Here is a 19,588-nt window from a genome sequence, read left to right as displayed (position 1 = left end):
AAATTAAGAAGCGTGCTGGCAACAGGGTGTCTAGCTCTGGCTATGCCAGAAGTTACAGACAGGTTTGTCAATTTTATCATCGAGATGGCGTTCTTGAACATTCATCAGTAATGCCTTGCTGTGAACGCGACGAGTGCATTTGTGTTTTTTTTGTCTTCTTTTCTATTTGTACTCTTAGCATATCTCTGAAGTAAACAGTGCCCTTGAGATCATGTTCACATTTATGTCACTTGAATGTTTATTATTGAACTATATATGATTGTTCACACATTCCACAAACAAACAATTAAAAGCTAGCCTCGGCAATGCATCAGACGATTTCAGAAAAATAGTTTTCAACCACTTTTATAAACATAGCCCGCGGTTCTATTTCACAAACAAAAATTAAAAATAGTGTCTACAGTCAGATAAAACTCCAGACTTGTGCGACATTTCCTACGCAAAGGTGGATGCACAGAAGTCTGCACTAGTAAGTACGCTCTCCAAACTGACCTCATAAGCCAGACTGCCAGTGTGGTGAACGCGCTTTCAAAGGTCATTGCCAAGTGCATGAGCGAGACTACTTAATTATTCGAACCCCTATATAAGAGGCTCTGATGTAAGAGAAAAAATTCGCCCCCTATTTGCGTGTTTCACTGCAAATATTGCCGAAAGACGATAGTCTTGCATGTGGAGAGAGTAAACAAAACGTTTATTTAATGTTTTGTGCAAGAAAATCGGTAAATTGTATTCTGGAAGTGCTGCAATAGAGAGTCTCGATCTGTGCAGCGAAGGCGAACGAGCGCATCGAGGCACGTTAGACACAAACGCTATCTGGCAGTTATCTTCGAAAACGAAGGAAGGCAAGCGCGCCCACGGAGAAAAATGCGCGCCTGTCTCAGAGGTGATAAGGTGTAAAACGCAAAGCGCTAGGCAGGCGCCACCACCGTGTTGTCTTAGCATTGGAAACGCTTGCCCTTTTGAGCATCCTGTTGCACTGTCAGCCCAGCATGATAAACACTACGGTCCTTAGAATTACTTATGTGTGCCTTCTCTAGTATAAAGACAAACATACAAAATATTGACGTGTTGTTACGGTGCCTCAGATATGTGTAATAATTGCTTTTTAATTGACAATTGCACAAGTATGAACGCTGAAACTTGAGTAATATTGGTGGGTGCTGCGGATGGGGTTGGCCGTTTGGCGTATCGCTTGGTGCAGCTTGGGGAATCGTTACGACGGACAAATCGATAAATGTACAGACAGACAAACCACTGCCTGCGACAGGCAGCGTGCTGAGAGCATTCGCGCCAGCCGTCTAACTCACCCTATAATTATCTCAACGAGTGTAGCGTTAGCCCACATTAGCTCTGTTTAGTGCCACACGCAACGCAAACTTGTGATGAAACCTTGATCGAGTCACTCGGCGTCGCAGTGACCAGTGTTAACTTCGTGCGCACCACCCTTTATGTTCTTTAACGTAAAAATGTGATCGTTAGTGAGAACACCTGTTTCGTCTTGGTCTATCGTTTAGCACGTCTTCGAATAAGCTTTGCACTGTAAATAACATCGCTCAAACATTCATGTGCGGCTGCTATGGCTTACCTTTCTGCTAGCTGGCGCGATAGCACCCAAAGGGACAGTGCAACTGTCTTTTCTTACTCAGCGCATGGGTGATGCAAGCTTCGCCGTATATAGGGTACACAATTCGTGCAGAGAGCATTCACAGTAACTGTCATGCAGCGAAATCAACAAGACGGCGATGTCAACGACGGCCAATCTTAGTGTTTGCTGAGGCATCTAAAGCCTTAATAATGTGTCAGGATGCACACAGTTGATATATTAAAACAGCTGTGGTTCTTTCGTGAAGTGGTTAGACGCACCAATAATATTTCGGAAGTGTGCCTTGTGGATGTATCTCCCATACTAACTATATCGCTGAAAGAATGAGCTGGCGTGTGAATGAACTAGCGCGCCACCGTACGCGATTACATCGCGATAGCTCCACTGGCGGATGTAAACCATCACACAAAATAGCAAATAAACTATCACGTGAGATGACTCGTAAGGGTGAGGTGCCCTAAACGATACACCCACCCAATCAATCGAAGGCATGCACGTTTTGCATAGCTGCCCTCGCATCGCGAGTTCCCTGGTTGATCGGTCAAGGTAAAAGAGCCACAAAGAGCAATTTGCTCTGACATATACGAGCACGCAACGAAAACCAACGGGGAGTAGCAATTTTAATGTGAGTTAGGGCACTCCAGTTTTGTTTATTCAAAACAGCAACGCGAAATATCTGAAGTTTTGCAATCACACTTTCAAGCGTCTTTCCGCGTACATTCAAAGTGCACAAACCAGTACCGCGAACTCAAACCAGTCGGCGAATAACGAGAAGCAGCACATGTAAGCATGTATTGTTGACAAAAAAAAAAAAACAGCCCCCGCAGAAGCGTTAAATGAAACCCGAGTGTGAGATCTCAACGTCCTGCGCAATTAACTGCGACTTGTCTACGGCATTAGAGCAGGCCTTGAATTGAGCAAACATAGAACCATACTTATAATGAGAGACGCACAACTTACTTCGCAAAGTGAATTCGAAAATGTCCGCTTGAAATTCTCACTTCCGATTCTATGTAACTATGTATTTTGTCGCAACTTGTTGCGCTCAACGGGTGGTATCATAAAGAGCTTTCGGTTGTCACTAGACTTGTTCTGGCAGCAGAAGGCGCAAACACTGCCCACGACAACGGACAGTGACGTCATTCTGGGATGAAAAGTATTTCACGACACAGCGTGCACAAAAGGACAAGTTTGTATTCATCAAAACAGATGCGCTGCAGCCCCAAAGAGTCTACGCTTCCAGAGCGATTATTCTATTATTCAGGTACAAAATCGGTTATTCAAGTACAAAATCAGTCATAGTAGGAGCAGTTGTTCTATTGAAGCAATGATTAATTTTACCGAGGGTCTATTGTAGTTGGTGCACTTCTAGGAAGTGCGTTTGTGTTATCATGTCAAAAGAATATGTTTTTTCACAAGAGATATTGCGCTAAAAAAGTTAGCCATGTTTGGCCAGTAACTGAGACAATAGTGACACGAAAGGGGTTAAGTAAACTGCTTTTATTTAAAACATATACTGTGGTGATCAACCATATTTCGTCAGTGGGTTGAAAAGCTTGCTTTGCTATAAAGTAAACACGCAGAAATCCTTGTGCGTATGCTTTTTCATAAAGAACACTCGAGTGAGACAGTGCCTCTGGCATGGTATCACAGAGTTTAAAGATGTTGCCACAATTGCTGGCATTGCAAAATATTCACTCTTGTGTCCTGACATACCCCTGCCACTGTTGCTGGAACCCAGCAGAAGATGCGAATATCGCTGTAAGAATTAGCGAGATCTGAACAAACAAAGCAACAAGTACTTGACAGGGGCCAAGAGTTTTATATGGAAATGTTTAAAACACTTCAGTATATCTTCCTCTCTGACAGGTCACTGTAACGACTAGCAGCAGGCATGGACATTACGACTTGGGCACCCTGTACTTCCGGATCAGGCCGTCTCGGCAGGCAGTGTAGAATGATTCCCCATCATACGCCACACTGTACACAGGTTCACAGTCTGGTCCAGTCAGACTGAAAGACTCTGCACCCACCAGAGCTTCGAAGTTGCAAGAGCCGTCGGCTGCGAAAGGAGGACCACATTGACTTCCATGTCATCTCCATGTGGAATCAAAACACACACATTCTTGTTGGTTGCATGTCACTGCAAAAGTCTGAACTTGGTAACAGTTGTATCTAGTAATGCCCATACAACCACTCGAATTGAATAATGCAATCTTTAGTTCTTAAAGTGACATTCTTTCAGGTTTAGTGATCACATTGTATGCACACACATATTAATGATTGATATGTGTGGTTTAACATCCCAAAACCACCATATGATTATGAGAGACGCCGTACTGGAGGGCTCCGGAAATTTTGACCACCAGGGGTTCTTTAACGTGCACCCAAATCTGAGCACACGGGCCTACAACATTTCCGCCTACATCAGAAATGCAGCCGCCGCAGCCGGGATTTGATCCCGCGACCTGCGGGTCAGCAGCCGAGCACCTTAGCCACTAAACCACAGCGGTGGAGCCACACACAGATTAACAGCCTTGCTAAATTTTCAATTTTGGTTTGCTGCAGAATATATGTTATGCTTTTACAGTGAAAGCAGGAAAGGAATTACCAGTAACAACTGACCTAAAATAACACTCCGAGGCACCAATAATATCTGTAGAGGTTATTGGCATAGTTTAAAATGAAGCCTACATCTTGCGACGAAGCCAGATTTTTTTCAAAAATTTGCAAAGGTAGACATGCTATAGAACCTATAAGTTTGTTTCTTTGCAAAGGTTGAGACTTCAACATACTGAAGTTTTTCTCAAGAAGCTTAGGTTACAATGAACGGTACACACAAAGTGTAAACTTTTCCTAACTGTAAAAATAACGGCCCTCACACTTCATCAGCCTCCAACTCCTAAATAGCTTGCTGAACGCTTACGATATACACCACTTAGATGAAAAAGGAAAAGGTTAGCCAACGACAAACTGAAGCATACTAACCTCTGCCAACCATAAAACCCTGCTTGTATGGCAAAAGGCACAACACTGCAGATGATGAATTTTTCCAAGTGATGGAAGGCTCCCTGTCAAAAATAATGATGCAGCACATTCAATACTGCAAATGGGAAGCTGGGCAGCAGATGTTTACATGATCACTCGAACTCAGAAACGTTTTAAAGACATGGCTACTTGGTCCTATACTATTGAAAGTATTACGAACAGCTTCTAATTTTTGAGGAGGATGAAATAATCTGTTCTTGGGTATTACGCTGTCGTTATTTGGGTCACCTGATCTCACCTTGTCTGCCTCACGTCAATCACAGAAACAGTTCCATCTTGTGTCCCGAAAAGAAAGCAATTTTGTCCAAGGAAGCAGCAGCAGTTAATGGCTGCTGGATGATCAAGCTCGAACACCTGCATAAGAAAAAGAACGGGCAACGGAACGACCTTTTACCACCAGGAATCTTTTACCACTCAGCCTTTTCAGCAAGCTTTAAACCACTTCGTGCTTTGATAAACACAAGTAAAGAGTTGATCACATTATGGCTAAATTATTACAACTGTGCCCATAATCGCACTGTTTATGAAAAAGTACAATATGAAATATGACAAGCATTCTTTAATGAAAAAAAAAACAAGAGTTGCACAATACATCTCGCTATCTGCATGAGTTAGTTTTGTTAAGAGATGATTACATGGCCTCGTAACCCACTTCTAGCTCATCATGGCCAACAACATCATAATCCGAAGGAGCGCAGAAGGAGCAGGTTTCATGTTTTGCGCGGTTTGACTGCCTATATTTATTTGCTTCAGCGTTCTCATTCGAGGTTTTCTAGTACCCCAAGGGCTCTCAGGAAGTAGATGCTTCATGAAATGCCTTTATAACTAGTCCTACCTCACATGTAGTGCTGTGATGTGTGGCGGAGGCCCATAACTGAACGATCTTGTATTTCGATAAGTGTGGGCATGCCTAATGGTGATGCCAAACAGCACTGAAATCATAACGGTATATGACTGTCACAAACTTGTGCCTTTGGGTAACTGAAATGAAATCTTGGATGGCGTAAGCTCAGCGAGCAGTACTACCAAGTAGCCTCCGAGAAAATTTTTAGTTTTGCACAAAGGCTGTGCATGTCTCATGACAATTTTACGAATGAAGATTCTTTTTGATACCAAACAATGAAAAACTTACTCACCAGAAATGAAACAGCCCAGCAAACATTAAAAACAGCACAGATCTTTAATTAACCCAGTTTAACAGCCCAGGCTGTGCCCAGAGTGAAAAAATTCTCGGCAGTCATGGTTTCGTATGTTGCTTCATAACCCCCGCACACTAATTCATGCATCATCTGCTTAGACATTGTCCAAAAGTTGCTCAATTTATAAAATTACATATTTGCCAACTATTAAATGCGTAACTTCAATAGCATAGTTATCCACTAACTAGCTGAGCTAATTTTTGACAGTAATTATGCATAAATCACATATTTGCAGGCTATTAAAGTGTTATAAAATACTAAAATGATATATACATTTACACTCATTATCCACATCACCCTCTATGTGTATGTACTAATCACCCAATCCTTGTTGCTGTAAGGAGCACTGAGAACTAAAACTACAGTAGAACCTCATTAATTCAAACTTCATTTTTTGGTTACTTCGAAATCCCGCTTTAATTCAAAGGATTTATGCAGTCCCGTATTTTGCAATGCAAGTTTTAGTGGATAATTTGAAGCTGCGGCCAGACCCAGTCCGGTTAGTTTGAAAACTTTGGGTGCCATGTGCCAGTTCTAGATCCCGACATCGCCGCAAATACGGAAAAATAACGGCCTTTAATAGCCACAAGGCAATGCAACGTGGCGATACTAATGCCTGGCAGCTGAAGCAGTGCAGCCTAGCTATTTCAAGCGAGGAAAAAAAAAAAAAAACGGCCTTGTGGTAGACCAAAAAGTGCACCTGCGGAAAACTAGACATGCTTCACTGCAACACAGAGGTGACCCACGGGCGGCAGATCGCATGTTTCTCGCAACGTCAGCGGGTCATGGTTTACCTATTCTTTCTGGGATTGTGAAGAAATTAATAATGAACAGTTTGACGGAATTTGCTATGTATGCGAACCTCCGGTTGCCCGTTGCTCCAGCGATTCGCGCCTTTGCACTGCTGGCGGAGTTCCTGCCAGCAGTACTTACTTCTAAAACAAACTTCGAATGTTTCGAAGATCATTTTTTCCAGCCATAACACATCGCCAGTTTCGTCATACTGGCCATTACTGAGTTCCCAATAATACCAGAAAGAATGTGCGAATGGTCTTATAATGACGTTATGACGCAGCGAGAAGCAGGCGACATACTGCCCGCGGATCACTTCTGTGTTGCAGTGAAGGTGTCTTATTTTCCACAGGCACACATTTCATTTGCTTACGACAGTGTTTTTTTAAAGACGATAGTATTTCTTGGGGTACTTCGACGAAAAATTTTGGTCTGTCTGTCTGTTTGCCTGTACACTTGTCTTTTTGTGTGCTGTTACGATACTCCAAGCGGCACCAAGCGATACCTCAAGCGGCCAACCCCATCCGCAGCGCCCACCAATTATGCTCAAGTGTTAGCGTTCATACTTGTGTGACTGTCAATTTAAAAGCAATTATTGCGCATATCTGAGGCAGCATAACAACACGTCAATATTTTGTATGTGTGGCTTTATACTAGATAAGGCACACATAAGTAATTCTAAGGACCATTGTGTTTATCACGCTGGGCTGACAGTGCAACGGGATGCTCAAAAAGGCAAGTGTTTCGAACGTTTTGACAAGACGACACGGTGGTGGCACCTGCCCGTCACTTTGCGTTCTAGACCTTATCGCCTCCAAGACAGGCATGCATCTTTCTCCGTGGGCGTGCACGCCTTTCTTCGTTTTTGAAGATAACTGCCAGATAGCGCTGGTGTCTGACGTGCCTCGATGCGCTCGTTCGCCTTCGCTGCACGGATCGAGACTCTCCAAGGAAGGGCTTCCAGAATACAATTCACTGATATTCTCGCACAGAACATCAAATAAACGTTTTGTTCGCTCTCTCCACATGCAACCCTATCCTCTTTCGACGACGGATCATATCAATCATGGATGTACAGGGCCAATTTTTTCTTTCTTTCTTTTCTTTTGGTGGCAGCAGCAAGGCCCACCGTTCACCCGTGTTTGCGGCAAAATTAAGACCAGGTATTGCTGAAAAACATAACCCATGGAGCCCCAAGCTTGCTGGCACAGCAAACGACAAGCCCTGATTACTTTGAATAGTTCTAAGTTCCTTGCATCCCACTTTTCGAATGTTCTGTTAATTTGAAACCTACCTAATTCGAAAATTTCTCGGAGCCCCAGTGACTTCGAACGAGGTTTTACTGTACCTCATACAACAACTATGGCCATGAGAAAGCTGGCTCTCAATTACTGTTTATAATAAACAAACTATAACTGTTTCCGCTATTAGCTTCCCTCTGGTTACATTATCAGACCTCTGAAAATTCTTTATAACTATAGGGCAGTGGTCTCAATCATGTGGCCCACTGACCTTTCACTAACGGCCCATGTCTTGCACATGACAGTCTTCATTCCAAACCTTTTTTTATTAGTTTATCGCGGCTAATGGCGTTGCTAAATGGTGCTCGCATGGTCTTCTTGTGTATCATGATTAATATAATTAATTATGCTTTGTTCGGATAAGCTACACAGTCGTGACTGACCTTAAGCATTCTTTTTTTTTTCACGAGGCACCCCGTGCTATCAAACAGTGTTGACACACAAGCGCGGAATCATTTTAGTCATTGTGAATATCGGTATGAACATGATTCTCGTATCTCATTCTCGACGTCAAATCTCCTCACGTAATGATACATTTACGAGATAGGCCTTCTTTTCAAATGGCAATGTTACCTGACATTTTGTTTAGACCCTACCTCCCCCCCCCCCCCTCCCGCTTCTACCTTCTTCCCTCTTTCAGCTCTTCGTGAAACTGAATATTCGGACTGTGTTTCAGTAGCTGACGTGATTTTAAAACTTCTGCTTTAGGGATTACGAATTGAGATTAAAAGTCCTCCCAGTGTTATCAATTAAACAGTCACCATTTATGCCTTTATTAATTTTATTTAACAGCTTATCATGCAACTTTACAGCATGCTAAGTCAGTACTAGTTCTAGTTACAGTGCAACAGTATTCCTGATGCCTTTCGAAAGATGTGACATTATCAGTGAGACAGCGCTTTTATAGTCATCCATCTGTTTTCTATGTATTGCCATTGCTTCGTTATGTAGAATCGAAATTTAAAAAGTACTACTAGTTTAACTTATATTATTATTACATGCCCTACAATGTTGTCAAGTTCATATTACTATTACATGCCCTAAAATGTTGTCAAGTTTATAAACAAGCCAGCTAAAGTGAACTTTTACTGCAGGTAGTCATTACATACGGAATGCACCCTATATGCAGGCCTTTATTGCAAACAAAACACAACGTAAAAAAAATAATTAGCGAGCTCACCGTTTTCCTGGAGTGCACGCCAACACCCCTCAGTTTTCCTGCTTCTGTCCCCACAACAAGAAGTTTCCCATCTGTCGCCACTTCCCTTTCGCCTGAAATGCGAGAAATAAATCGCCCTCACTTAAAGGAGACAAAACAACGCAATAATTTTTTTCATATTAGTAAAGTACAATTTCACAATTCCAAAAAACAAACACTTTTGCCCGAGATGACATTTGTCAAACAAGAAAATTAACAAAAAGAAAATGCGGGTGGAGATGTCACCTTGAGATTCTTGCAGCACAGCAAACACCATGACGTTATAGATTTTGAAAAAGTCTATGGGATTCTACATAGCTTCTAATAGATAAAATGAAGTAAATTGTCACCTGCGAGTGCCACAGGCCCCTAGCATACGAAGTTTCAAGAAATTTCATCAAGCTAATGTCACAAAAATATGAAAAATACATCTCGAAACTCTTGACGTATCTCGGCCCGAAATACAAACTTGAAACTTCGACCTTGATTTTCTTCAGTAATAACAACCTTATGATAGTGAAACATAAGGCATTAGAGTTCTCAGAGTGAACTTTGTCAAATATACACCAAGTTATTGTTTCTCCGTGCATCTTTTTGCTGAAGGTTCACTGGATGCCGCCATAAGCCCCTCTGGGCTGTTGCTAACATGCATGACCCCCCAAAAATGCAGGGCTGAAGCTGTGATGTCAGAACAGCCAGAAAGGAGGGGATTCTCCTCTCCATTAAAAAAGTCTATAATGTCCAATGTTTTGAGAGCAGGACAGACCCCTATGCAAGGAATTCCCAAAGCGGGCTTTTATTAAAACAAGATTTCAAAGGTTGAGAATGTGTGTGTCGGCTCCACACCAATGCATGCACTAATATTACGAGCAATACTCATCTCTATTTAATGCTTCCACGTTGCTACTAATGGTCCATTCATTGATCCTCTCATCGCAATAGATGGCTGTGCAAAAGTGTATATGAATGAAGGCAGCAATTGAGATAAGACTGGATCCTTCCTTCAATGATGTGATGTGACCACGTGTAAACCTTGACTGATACTAAACACGCTAACAAGGTAACTAAATTCCCTTTCACTAATGATGCCAGCAATATGCTATCGCTTCTTATAAAGTCGTTTTCGCCTCATGACACACGTGCATCCGACAGATTAGTCTTACCGTTGTTAGGTTCGCCGCCGAGCAAAAGATGGCACAGTGGTTGCACAGTGAAGTGCGATGAGCATAGAAAGGCACTCTAGTACCTTTTCTTTTACTTTTGTTTTTTTACTCTCTCTCTCCATTTTTGTGGTTACTTCTTTATATATATATATATATATATGTGAGATCTGACAGACAGTAGTGCCAAGGAATGTACACGGGAAGTTATTAGAACCAATGGAATGTAAATAAGAAGAAAGAAAAGTGGATGAAAAAATAACCACGCGACGGTTGGTTATTTTTTCATCCACTTTTCTTTCTTCTTATTTACATTCCATTAGTTCTAATAACTTCCCGTGTACATTCCTTGGCACTACTGTCTGTTAGATCTCATTAATATTGTGTTAAAACACGGAAAAACGAGCCCTTAGGTATACACTTCTTTCCCTTATATATATATATTTCGATATCTTTGGACTAGAGTCAACTGAAATTAGTTCGTTACAACAGGTATGGCTGCCACATCATCATCATCAGATAATAGCGCCACCTGGCAAGAGGCGACGTTACGCTAGCGCTTGAGGAAGAGTGCTTTCTCTTTCAGTCTTTTTCCTGAGAAGCACGTGAGAACGATTCCGTGACTTGTTTCCCACAGACGTCGGCGACATGGCATTCGTGTTGTCTAATGTGTGTCGTGATCTCTGTGTGTTGTATTGGTGTTGTATCAGACTATTGGTCTTATTACCAGTTATTTATAAGATTTGGCTAGTGAGCTTGCGGTTGTAAAAGCATTTCATAAGTGCCATGTGTTCGCGTTTGCTCGACGGCATGTACTGGGCCCGTGTGTTCCACGACTGTGGCTTGCTATAAACAGGGCCGATTCGAAAGTGTTTACTTTGTGCGTCAAGGTTAATTCTCTACTGGCAAAACGACTCAAGAATCAAGCTGTCAAGCCCGAAGTACATTCATCATGCTAGTGGGTGTGTGTGATGTTTACAAACCATTTAATCACCATGTAATCAAACACTCTATACACTGCTCCCATTTGCAATAGGAAGGGGATAACAAGCAGCTACCATTTACTGGAAGGGGCCCTGCAACACTTTTTGAGCATGGTCAGAAAACGCTGCCGATCGGTAGTAGTGGCTCCCGACAACACGCAAGCCAAATATTAGAGTGCAGCACGCAGCCTAGAATTAACAACAAATTATCAAAGTGGGCTGAAAATTGCTTTCTTTTCTCTCGACAAATCGCAGAATATGCCCGAAAATTGCATGTAGCAAGCCCATCTATCAGCCATTGGCTTATTTGAACATGGCGCGCTCGCTCATTACAGAGATCACCGCAAAAAGCCGCTACTTGTACACGCGCACGCACGCGATCACACTGAAAAAGCCGCGAATTCGTAGAAAAAAAATTTTTAAATGCTCAAGGTAACGAGGGGCACATGACGTTTTCCTGCAGCCCTGGCATCCCTCTCTGCTTAGCTTCCAGCGCCTTTGTGCGGACGAGAAAAGAGAGAATGCAAGTGCAGCATGCGACAGACCTTTGTAACTCCACTCACACTGGATAGATTCTCAAAATTTTTGCAGTGTTGAATTCGTGAGGCAATGAGCTTTTCCAGTGAATTCATTCCATGGTTACTTGAAGAAGTGTTTCAGGACCCCCTGAAGTCCAGCACACTTTCCAAACCCTGAATGACGTGGCACTTAACAGAATTACCCATACTACATGGCGTAAACAACTTTTTCTACGCTCCCACTGAATTCGTTCAGCACAGATGAACACTTTTAGTAGAGGAAGTCATGGGTGGTATTTCCCTTTTAAGCCGTTAAAACGCTATGTACGCAATTGTGTACACCACTTGTTTTTACTATTGGTATCAACTAGAGGCAAAGAACAAGGAATATACATCGAGCTTTTATTAAATTTAACCTCCTGCATAATAACTTTGTCTTAACTTAAGTGCCTGCGTAATAAATTTGTCTTATATTAACCTCATTCCACGGCTCACTGTTTCGTATGATCATTTTGTTGAAGGCACTACAAGGTTCGAAGAATCCTTCAACATGCTGCTTTGCGCGAGCCCTATGTGAAAAGTAAAATTTTTTTCTTTGCTCAAAATTGACGTAATTAAGAATGACTTTGGACTATATTTATAGCTTAAGATTTCATTCTATTTATATAAAAACAGAGCATTAGTGGCTTCAGAATAGATAGATATTTAATTACAACTTAATCAGGATTAGTTACCACAATATAGACAATTTAACATATTGTGACTATCTTTGTGGCAATACAATACTTAGTGCTTTGAAATAATGTTGCATCGACTTGACACATCACAGGGGCTGTCTGAAAGGGTTAAGTCAACAGAGAAAGAGGGATTTCTCGAGGCAGACAGGCTGAGTAGTCGGTCTAAATCAATATCTGGCCTGCTACTCAGTCAGCTTTGCCTGCGAGGAGTTTCACTATGTCTCTATCATGGCTGTTTATTGATTTGGAGCATAATGTAGCAAGTTTTCCACATAAAGTAATATTAGTAAGCCAGCTAGTCTCTGCCAGACAGCACTATTTATATTTTACACACAAAAAAAAACTTGAAAAATGTCAAATGTGGTGTCACAATCCCGTATTTTAGAACATTTTGCTAACTAGAATTTACTAAGTGAAACCAACTTCTTTTTTACAGTCCCCGTAATTTCTGGGCCTAATATAAAAAAAAATGCCAACATGCCGCCATCTTTGACAAAGAAGACAATGCCCTCCACATAGAGAGTTCTTATAAGGGTGAACACTTCCAAGCACAAATTATTATTTGTTCACTGATAGCTGTAAGGTGTATAACAATTAGTTTTCAAGGCTAAAGCTTGCTCAGTAAGAACATTGCAGATTTGTACAAGATGCCAAACAAGTCTTTGATTGAAACCCCACAAATTTCAGTTTATGGTAGTAAACGATGCAACGGCAATCCTAGATAGTACCACTGCGAATACACTCTTTTATGTGCAAGTGAAATGTTTTTGCACAGATTAAAAATAAATAAAAATGGAAATCCAAACGGTGAGAAGTGAAAGATCGTAACGAGCCCTAACACAAAGAACTGAAAGTTACAGGTTCAGTCCCTGCAATTAAATTTTTCCTCATTTGTATGAATACTACAATACAGTTAAAAGACCACAATTAACATCCCTTACACCTTCTTTGGCTTTTCTGCCTGTTGGTTTTCATTAAATTTGTGTCTAACACAAACAAGAAACACGCTGACTGTGTTGATTATTCTGTTCATGCTGAGATGATCACTTTTAACATCCATCTGCATCTTTCTTTTTTGTGCCAGCATTCCTTTGCACTTCTTAAGATGTCCAAGGTCTAAAATGTAAGGGTGGGTTGGACGATTGATCATTTGATAAAAAAAAGCTGACGTTTCAAATAATATCATCCACTTTCCAAAACACTCCAGCTGCCAGTAGCATAGCTAGAAATTGTTTTTCAAGAGTGGTGCTTCAAACCATACTTCATTTATGTTCATGCTTTTTGTATGTTTGCGTGCATATGCATGCATGCAAAATTGAAAAATTTTGAGGGAGAGGAGTGCAATCTTCTGCCACATTCTCTTAAAACGACACCTATTTCTCGAATTTAGCGGGAGCGCCAAAGCCTGCCCCAAAAGCTTTGCGTCAAACTAACATGATGGCATCCACTGAAACTATGGCTACAGGTCAAGACTAGAGAGACCTAGAATAGTGGCAATGTCCAAAGCGCCACAGACCCTATTAGAAAACTATGAGCACTTGCCCAACTCGAAGCGAGCACACACAAAGGGCTTAAGAGCCCCAAACTTTATGCGAAAACTTTCTATGTCTATAGTCATTATCAACATCTAGTCAAAATTTTTGTCGAACATGAGAAGTTAACAGGACAGTATGAGACCAGGAAGCTTACTGGCTTGCTCGTCCCTGGTGCCCAAGTTGATGGCCACAGGTCCGAGGGCGCAGCAGTTAATGCAGTCGTGCAGGGTGTCGGTCAGGGTGCCCAAGCAGGCAGACTTGCCACAGTCCCAGAGTCTGGCAGTGCCGTCCTTGCTGACTGAGATGACGTTACGACCTTGTTCCACAATGCAGGTGTCGTTAATGGCTGCAGTAGTGTTGACATGCGTTGGAGGCATTACAAGCAGGCCTTCTGCTAACTACGTAGTAACTAGGTAGTTACCAGAAGCACATTGTTATTACATGGTTACTTTCTCGGTGCTGCAATTTTATACGCGTTCCATATCCGGACAGAGGCGTTCCTTTTGTTATGTCAAAAGTGAGTGGTCTGAATCGGTTGCGAGGACGATGAGAAGCGAACAGCCAATGTGGGAACTGGACTGCGTCACAATTTTGACGTCCACTTGGGTGCCAATTGATATTGAAACGCGACGCGCCCAGTTTCTCTGTGGGATGCAAGCCGTGTGAAAAGAGATGCGTCGAGCGTCTCTTTGTGACGCATGCCGTGTCTTCGATCAGTGCCTCCTCTTGCTCCGACCTGCGAAGGACGCGCCCAGTGTCCGTGACGGATGCACTCAGTGTCTCTGCAAGAGACGCAGCACGATCGTAACACCACGGAATGAATGATGATGAATGGGGCGAAGCTTGAAAGGGTTTCATCGGTAAACCGTGAATCCTCCATCCGTCTGCCTGTCTCTCCAACTGTTCGTCCGTACGTCCGTCTATCTGTGTCTGTCTGTCCGTCCATCTGTCTATGACAACAGACACTGAGAGACAGATGGGGTGGCTACATCAATGGAGGGGGGGTTGAGCCACAGTGTAAGTGCATGAGGCCCACTGTGACGCCATGTTCTCAAAGTACCTAGATACAGAAAGGCGTGAAGCGCTTGAATTTAAATCCAATCCATGCCGCCTTGCAGCCATTTGAATCCACCTGTTGTTTTTTTTCGGAAGGCCTCTCTGACCGTTCCTTCCCCTCCGTTCGAGAAACGGATGAAAACAGACACACGACACCTTGGCTCACGTGACATAGAATGTCACGGCATTTGTCACGGCTCAAATGGGCCATTCGCGTGCGACTCAGAGTGGTACGCCTGAGTCGACATTTGGTTCACGTGACATAGAACATCCCGGCATTCGTCACGGCTCAAATGGGCCAATCACGTGCGACTCGATGGAGCGGAACGCCTCTGTCCGAATTTTGCTCATGTGTCATAGAACGTCACGGCATTCCCCACAGCTCAAATGTGCCAATCATGAGTGACTCGATGGAACGAAATACCTCCGCCCGGATTTGGAACGCATGTAAAATTCACCACAGATTACGTCCACCTAAATGATCACGAACTGCTGCTTAAATGGAACAAATGCTTTTGCCAAGATCGTTTTCATTCTTGCATTGTGAGCCCCTGTTCATCTCTCGGTAAACGAAACTCCTGTTAAACGGAACGCATTTTACTGGTCCCTTCAGGTTCCGTTTATTAAGAGTCTACTGCACTCATTTACACGGTAAAAGCAATGTTACTTCATTACAGTTACTTAAACTCATACGGTTATGTCTGAGAAACAGTGTTTAAAAAAAAGTGTTTAAAGAAAACAAGCAGAGGCAAAGAATACTTATGTTTACAGTTGTGGGTTCTCTATAAATGAGAGCCGCTCTCGGAGCAAACAGACACAGCAGACGCCGTCGGACCAAACGAAACACACATTTATTTAACTGCTTTTAGAATGACGATACCGTCAGCCAAATCGAAATACATCAGTTGTGATCAACACGTTAAAGCAACCTTACACGATATTCGACAACACACAACAACATAACAAACACAAGGCAGCATCACCAACGCTCGGCTCACCACAAGGTCTCAGGCAGACGGCCTCAGGCAGACGGATTCACCACTGGAAACTACTGTTCACACCAGCCGCCCCTCGTCGAAAGGGGACCGCTGATATCTCATGTGCCGCCAGTTAGCCTCGCCGTCAGGCATCTCTGCTGGCGCTAGCTCACTATGATGATGGTGGCGATAAAAGCTTGCGAGCACAACGCCACAAGTGAGCCCATAGAGTATAACTGACCCTGAGGTGTCCCATTAATGACCCTGTTGTAACGCAACGCACATCCCCCTCTCTACAATGAAACTGTAGTACCTTGGGTACCCAAAATGCAAGCACGAGGATGGCCGAATTTAAATAAGACATACAACAGTTCTTATACTGTACAAAAGCTACATTTGCGTCTGACTTACTACAAGTGCCACTCAGGTAAGTGCCTATTTTGTTATTCAAACTTTAATGAAGGGTGCCGTGGAACAATAGCAGCTTTCACTTATAATTATGCTGTGGTCGGTGTCATGCTCCGTCATTAAAAACAAGGTCACACACGAATACTGAGTCAAAAAAGCGTATCACCACCCCACCTCCAGTTCAAGAAAAAAAAAAGGAATATTTTGTTTAGGATATGCTCCTAAACTTCATGCAAAAATTACCAGCAGAGTGGCCTTTCAATGTGACTGGGCATTTTCCAGTTTCAGCAGACCAAATTTTGAGCTGCATGTCGGCTCCACCAGATAGAACAACCACGCCGGAAGGGAAGAAACGGCAGGTGTACACATCCCAGACATGTCCCTCAAGGTCCCTCTGGATTAGGATGAAAAAAGGAAGTGAAAGTCAAAAACACTTCTCAAGCTACATCGTATGGCGAAAACAGCCTAAAGGGCTTGTATGATGTAGCAGAAAAGCAAGCACAAAAAAAAAATGACCCCGAATATGCATGCAATCTGCAAATGTCGTCGCAAGACGATAGTCTTGCATGTGGAGAGAGTGAACAAAGCATTTATTTGATGTTCTGCGCAAAAAAAAACGGTGAATGGTATTCCGGAGGCGCTGCGCTAGAGTGCCTCGAGCGTGCAGCGGAGGCGAACAAGCACATCAAGTCACGTCACACGTGAGACGTGAGCGCCACCTGGCATTTTTGTTTAAAAACAAAGCGCGTGGCTCTGAAACGGGCGTGCGCGCCCTTCTCAGAGGTGATAAGGTGTAGAACGCGAGGAGACGGGAAGGGGCCAACCCCGTGTCTTCTTAGCAAAGCGTTGGAAACACTCGCCTTTCCGTGCAAGCCTTGCATGGTCAGTGCAGCGTGATAAGCGCTACGGTCCTTAGAATTACTTATGTATGCCTTTTCTAGTAAAAGACGCACATTCAGAATATATAAGTGTTGTTATGGTGCCTCACGTATGCGCAATAATTGCTTTTTAATTGACAATCGCACACGTATGAACGCTCATTCTTGAGCAACATTGGTGGGCGCTGCGGATGGGATTGGCCATTCAAGGTATCGGCTGGTGTCGTTCCGAGTACCTGGTTCGCGGTAACGGTGGACAAACTGACAAATGTACAGACAGACAAACCAATGTTTTTGAGTTGAAGGTCCCCAAGAAAGACTATCGTCTTTAAAATAGATGATTCACTACATCTAAGTGGATACCACATGTTCCACCCATCTGAACTAGCAACACCCACTAGATGGTGCTGAATGTGGTGCTAGTGGTCTTGACCCTTTGTGATCCGAAACCTCTACCCACCTTTCATCTGTTCCAGTCTGACACTAAACAAAACCGAGCTCAAATGAAAAAAATGTACTAGCTCTTTTAAAAGATGGGGCCTAATGTAGTTGAGAAAACACATGCGTGAATAAAGCATGAAAAAAAAAAAGGAACAACTAGTCCAGTTGCACCTGACATGAGACTGCTAAGGCCTAGTTATGCTGTCAGGATGGGCAGTCAATGAACTGCAAAAGGTTATTTGTTTAACGGAGGACGCAAGCACTGTTCTTTGGTCAGCACCTCCTCTACATAAAGAAGGCTCATGCATCTTGCACAGAACTGTATATAGGTGCAAGCACATACGTGCGCTCGATAACGAAAGCGATTTTCAAGTACTTCGTGAGGTTAAACAGCCAATTGACATGTCACATAACCATAACACAAGGTATCATACGCAATAGCAGTAACATACTCGCACAGAAGCCTTTAGCAGTTTTTTGTTGATAAGATGATTAATTATATTACCAGTTAACTACAAGCACACAGCTCAGAGACGTATTCACAGCAGAGCTGCCACCTTACCCTGACTTCACCAGTCCGCGAGTCCCAGACACGAATTTCACTGGTTCCACTGGCCGAAACACCCAAGTGTCCCTTGGTGACGTCGAGGCATGCCACCTGCATTCAAGCAGTGTCAAGAATGACCACCTCAAGCACTGCGGTTGGTGCCTGCATATCGATATAATTTGCCCATACTTTTCCTAGAAAATGACGTTAACAATGTGTGCTAGAGATGAAAGACATCTTACACTTTTCTTGTGCACGTTCGCAAATGCTGTTGTTGGGGCAATGAAACATGTCTGGCAGTTTGGGTCAGTGTGTGAGACGTTAATAGTGTCCTGGAACAAAATGAGGGGGAAAAAAGGAAACTGTATAATTGCAGGAAGAACTCCGTCGCGGGCGAACGACGTTAAACACACTCCAAAACAATAAAGCCCCCCTCCCCCTAAAACAATGATCAGTATAGCTGTAGAGTCACAATTAACGTTTAAAAAGGTTTAGTGTACAAGCTAAGTTCAACATAAGGGGCACAGTGAAGGCGCGTAGTGATGAATTCACCTTGGTTATCTCGGTCACTCTAAACTTGTCAGTGGTTGACACCATGGGAGTCCCGTCGGCACTTGAGCCAGTTCGCCTCAGTTTGCCATGTATTCCAGGCTGGCCTATGAGATGGTACAGGTCAGGCTAACGCCATCGTGATAAGCGTGCACTCACCTCGAGATTTGCAAGTCACCCAGGCGTCTCCATTTCTCTCCCTGCCACGAAAAACAGCACCCACGAAAAGTAAACATTTGCAAGGCAGTCCTCTTAGCACAGGACATGCTTGTGCAATATGACAAGATGTTGAAGAAAGGAAAGAAACACATTGCGCTACGAATAAGCTTGTTGGATATGGATGAGGTCGTGCATCCAAGAGGCTGCTTCCTCACCTCAATGCTTCGTTCCAGTTGCACTGAACGCTCAAGATCGGCTTTTCAATGAGTGTCACTTGCATCGTCAAACGTTAATCAGAGTTATTTTCTTCTGTTGGCGTGCAACGAACATCACACGCTCCACATGCTTATAATCGAACAACTTCGCCAACTTCGCCCGCTCACGTTGCTCACGGGCACACGAGTCATCGATTTGCAAGCTCATTTTCGTATTCCCGGCAAACAAATGCAGTCGAACCCGTTTCGCTCATTTATGCTTATCTCGCAAACCTGCATGTCTC

General features: G+C 43.1%; 1 protein-coding gene across 1 annotated transcript; it reads right to left on the bottom strand.

Moving 5' to 3' along the window:
• Nucleotides 1-3,088: 3,088 nt before the first annotated feature.
• LOC119174410 (proteasomal ATPase-associated factor 1) lies at nucleotides 3,089-19,555 on the bottom strand. Its single transcript, XM_037425298.2, has 11 exons — nucleotides 19,305-19,555; nucleotides 19,090-19,130; nucleotides 18,934-19,037; nucleotides 18,624-18,713; nucleotides 18,397-18,492; nucleotides 16,759-16,909; nucleotides 14,229-14,420; nucleotides 9,124-9,215; nucleotides 4,890-5,005; nucleotides 4,592-4,674; nucleotides 3,089-3,665 (listed from the first exon to the last, which is right to left on the bottom strand). Exons 1-11 carry the CDS (start codon nucleotides 19,367-19,369, stop codon nucleotides 3,505-3,507), a joined length of 1,191 nt encoding a protein of 396 aa, XP_037281195.2. The 5' UTR covers nucleotides 19,370-19,555; the 3' UTR covers nucleotides 3,089-3,504.
• Nucleotides 19,556-19,588: the final 33 nt, after the last annotated feature.

Source organism: Rhipicephalus microplus, chromosome 5, assembly GCF_043290135.1.
Source record: "Rhipicephalus microplus isolate Deutch F79 chromosome 5, USDA_Rmic, whole genome shotgun sequence".
NCBI classification, from domain to species: Eukaryota; Metazoa; Arthropoda; class Arachnida; order Ixodida; family Ixodidae; genus Rhipicephalus; species Rhipicephalus microplus.
This window is presented reverse-complemented; position numbering and strand designations above follow the sequence as displayed.

Bases quoted from the DNA above. Each gene is read 5' to 3' on its own strand.
- LOC119174410 (XM_037425298.2), bottom strand. From the start codon at position 19,369: ATGCAAGTGACACTCATTGAAAAGCCGATCTTGAGCGTTCAGTGCAAC. The intron at 19,038-19,089 runs GTGAGTGCACGC...ACCATCTCATAG, and splicing joins GGTGACTTGCAAATCTCGAG to GCCAGCCTGGAATACATGGC. The intron at 16,910-18,396 runs GTAAGGTGGCAG...ATCCTAATCCAG, and splicing joins CGCGGACTGGTGAAGTCAGG to AGGGACCTTGAGGGACATGT.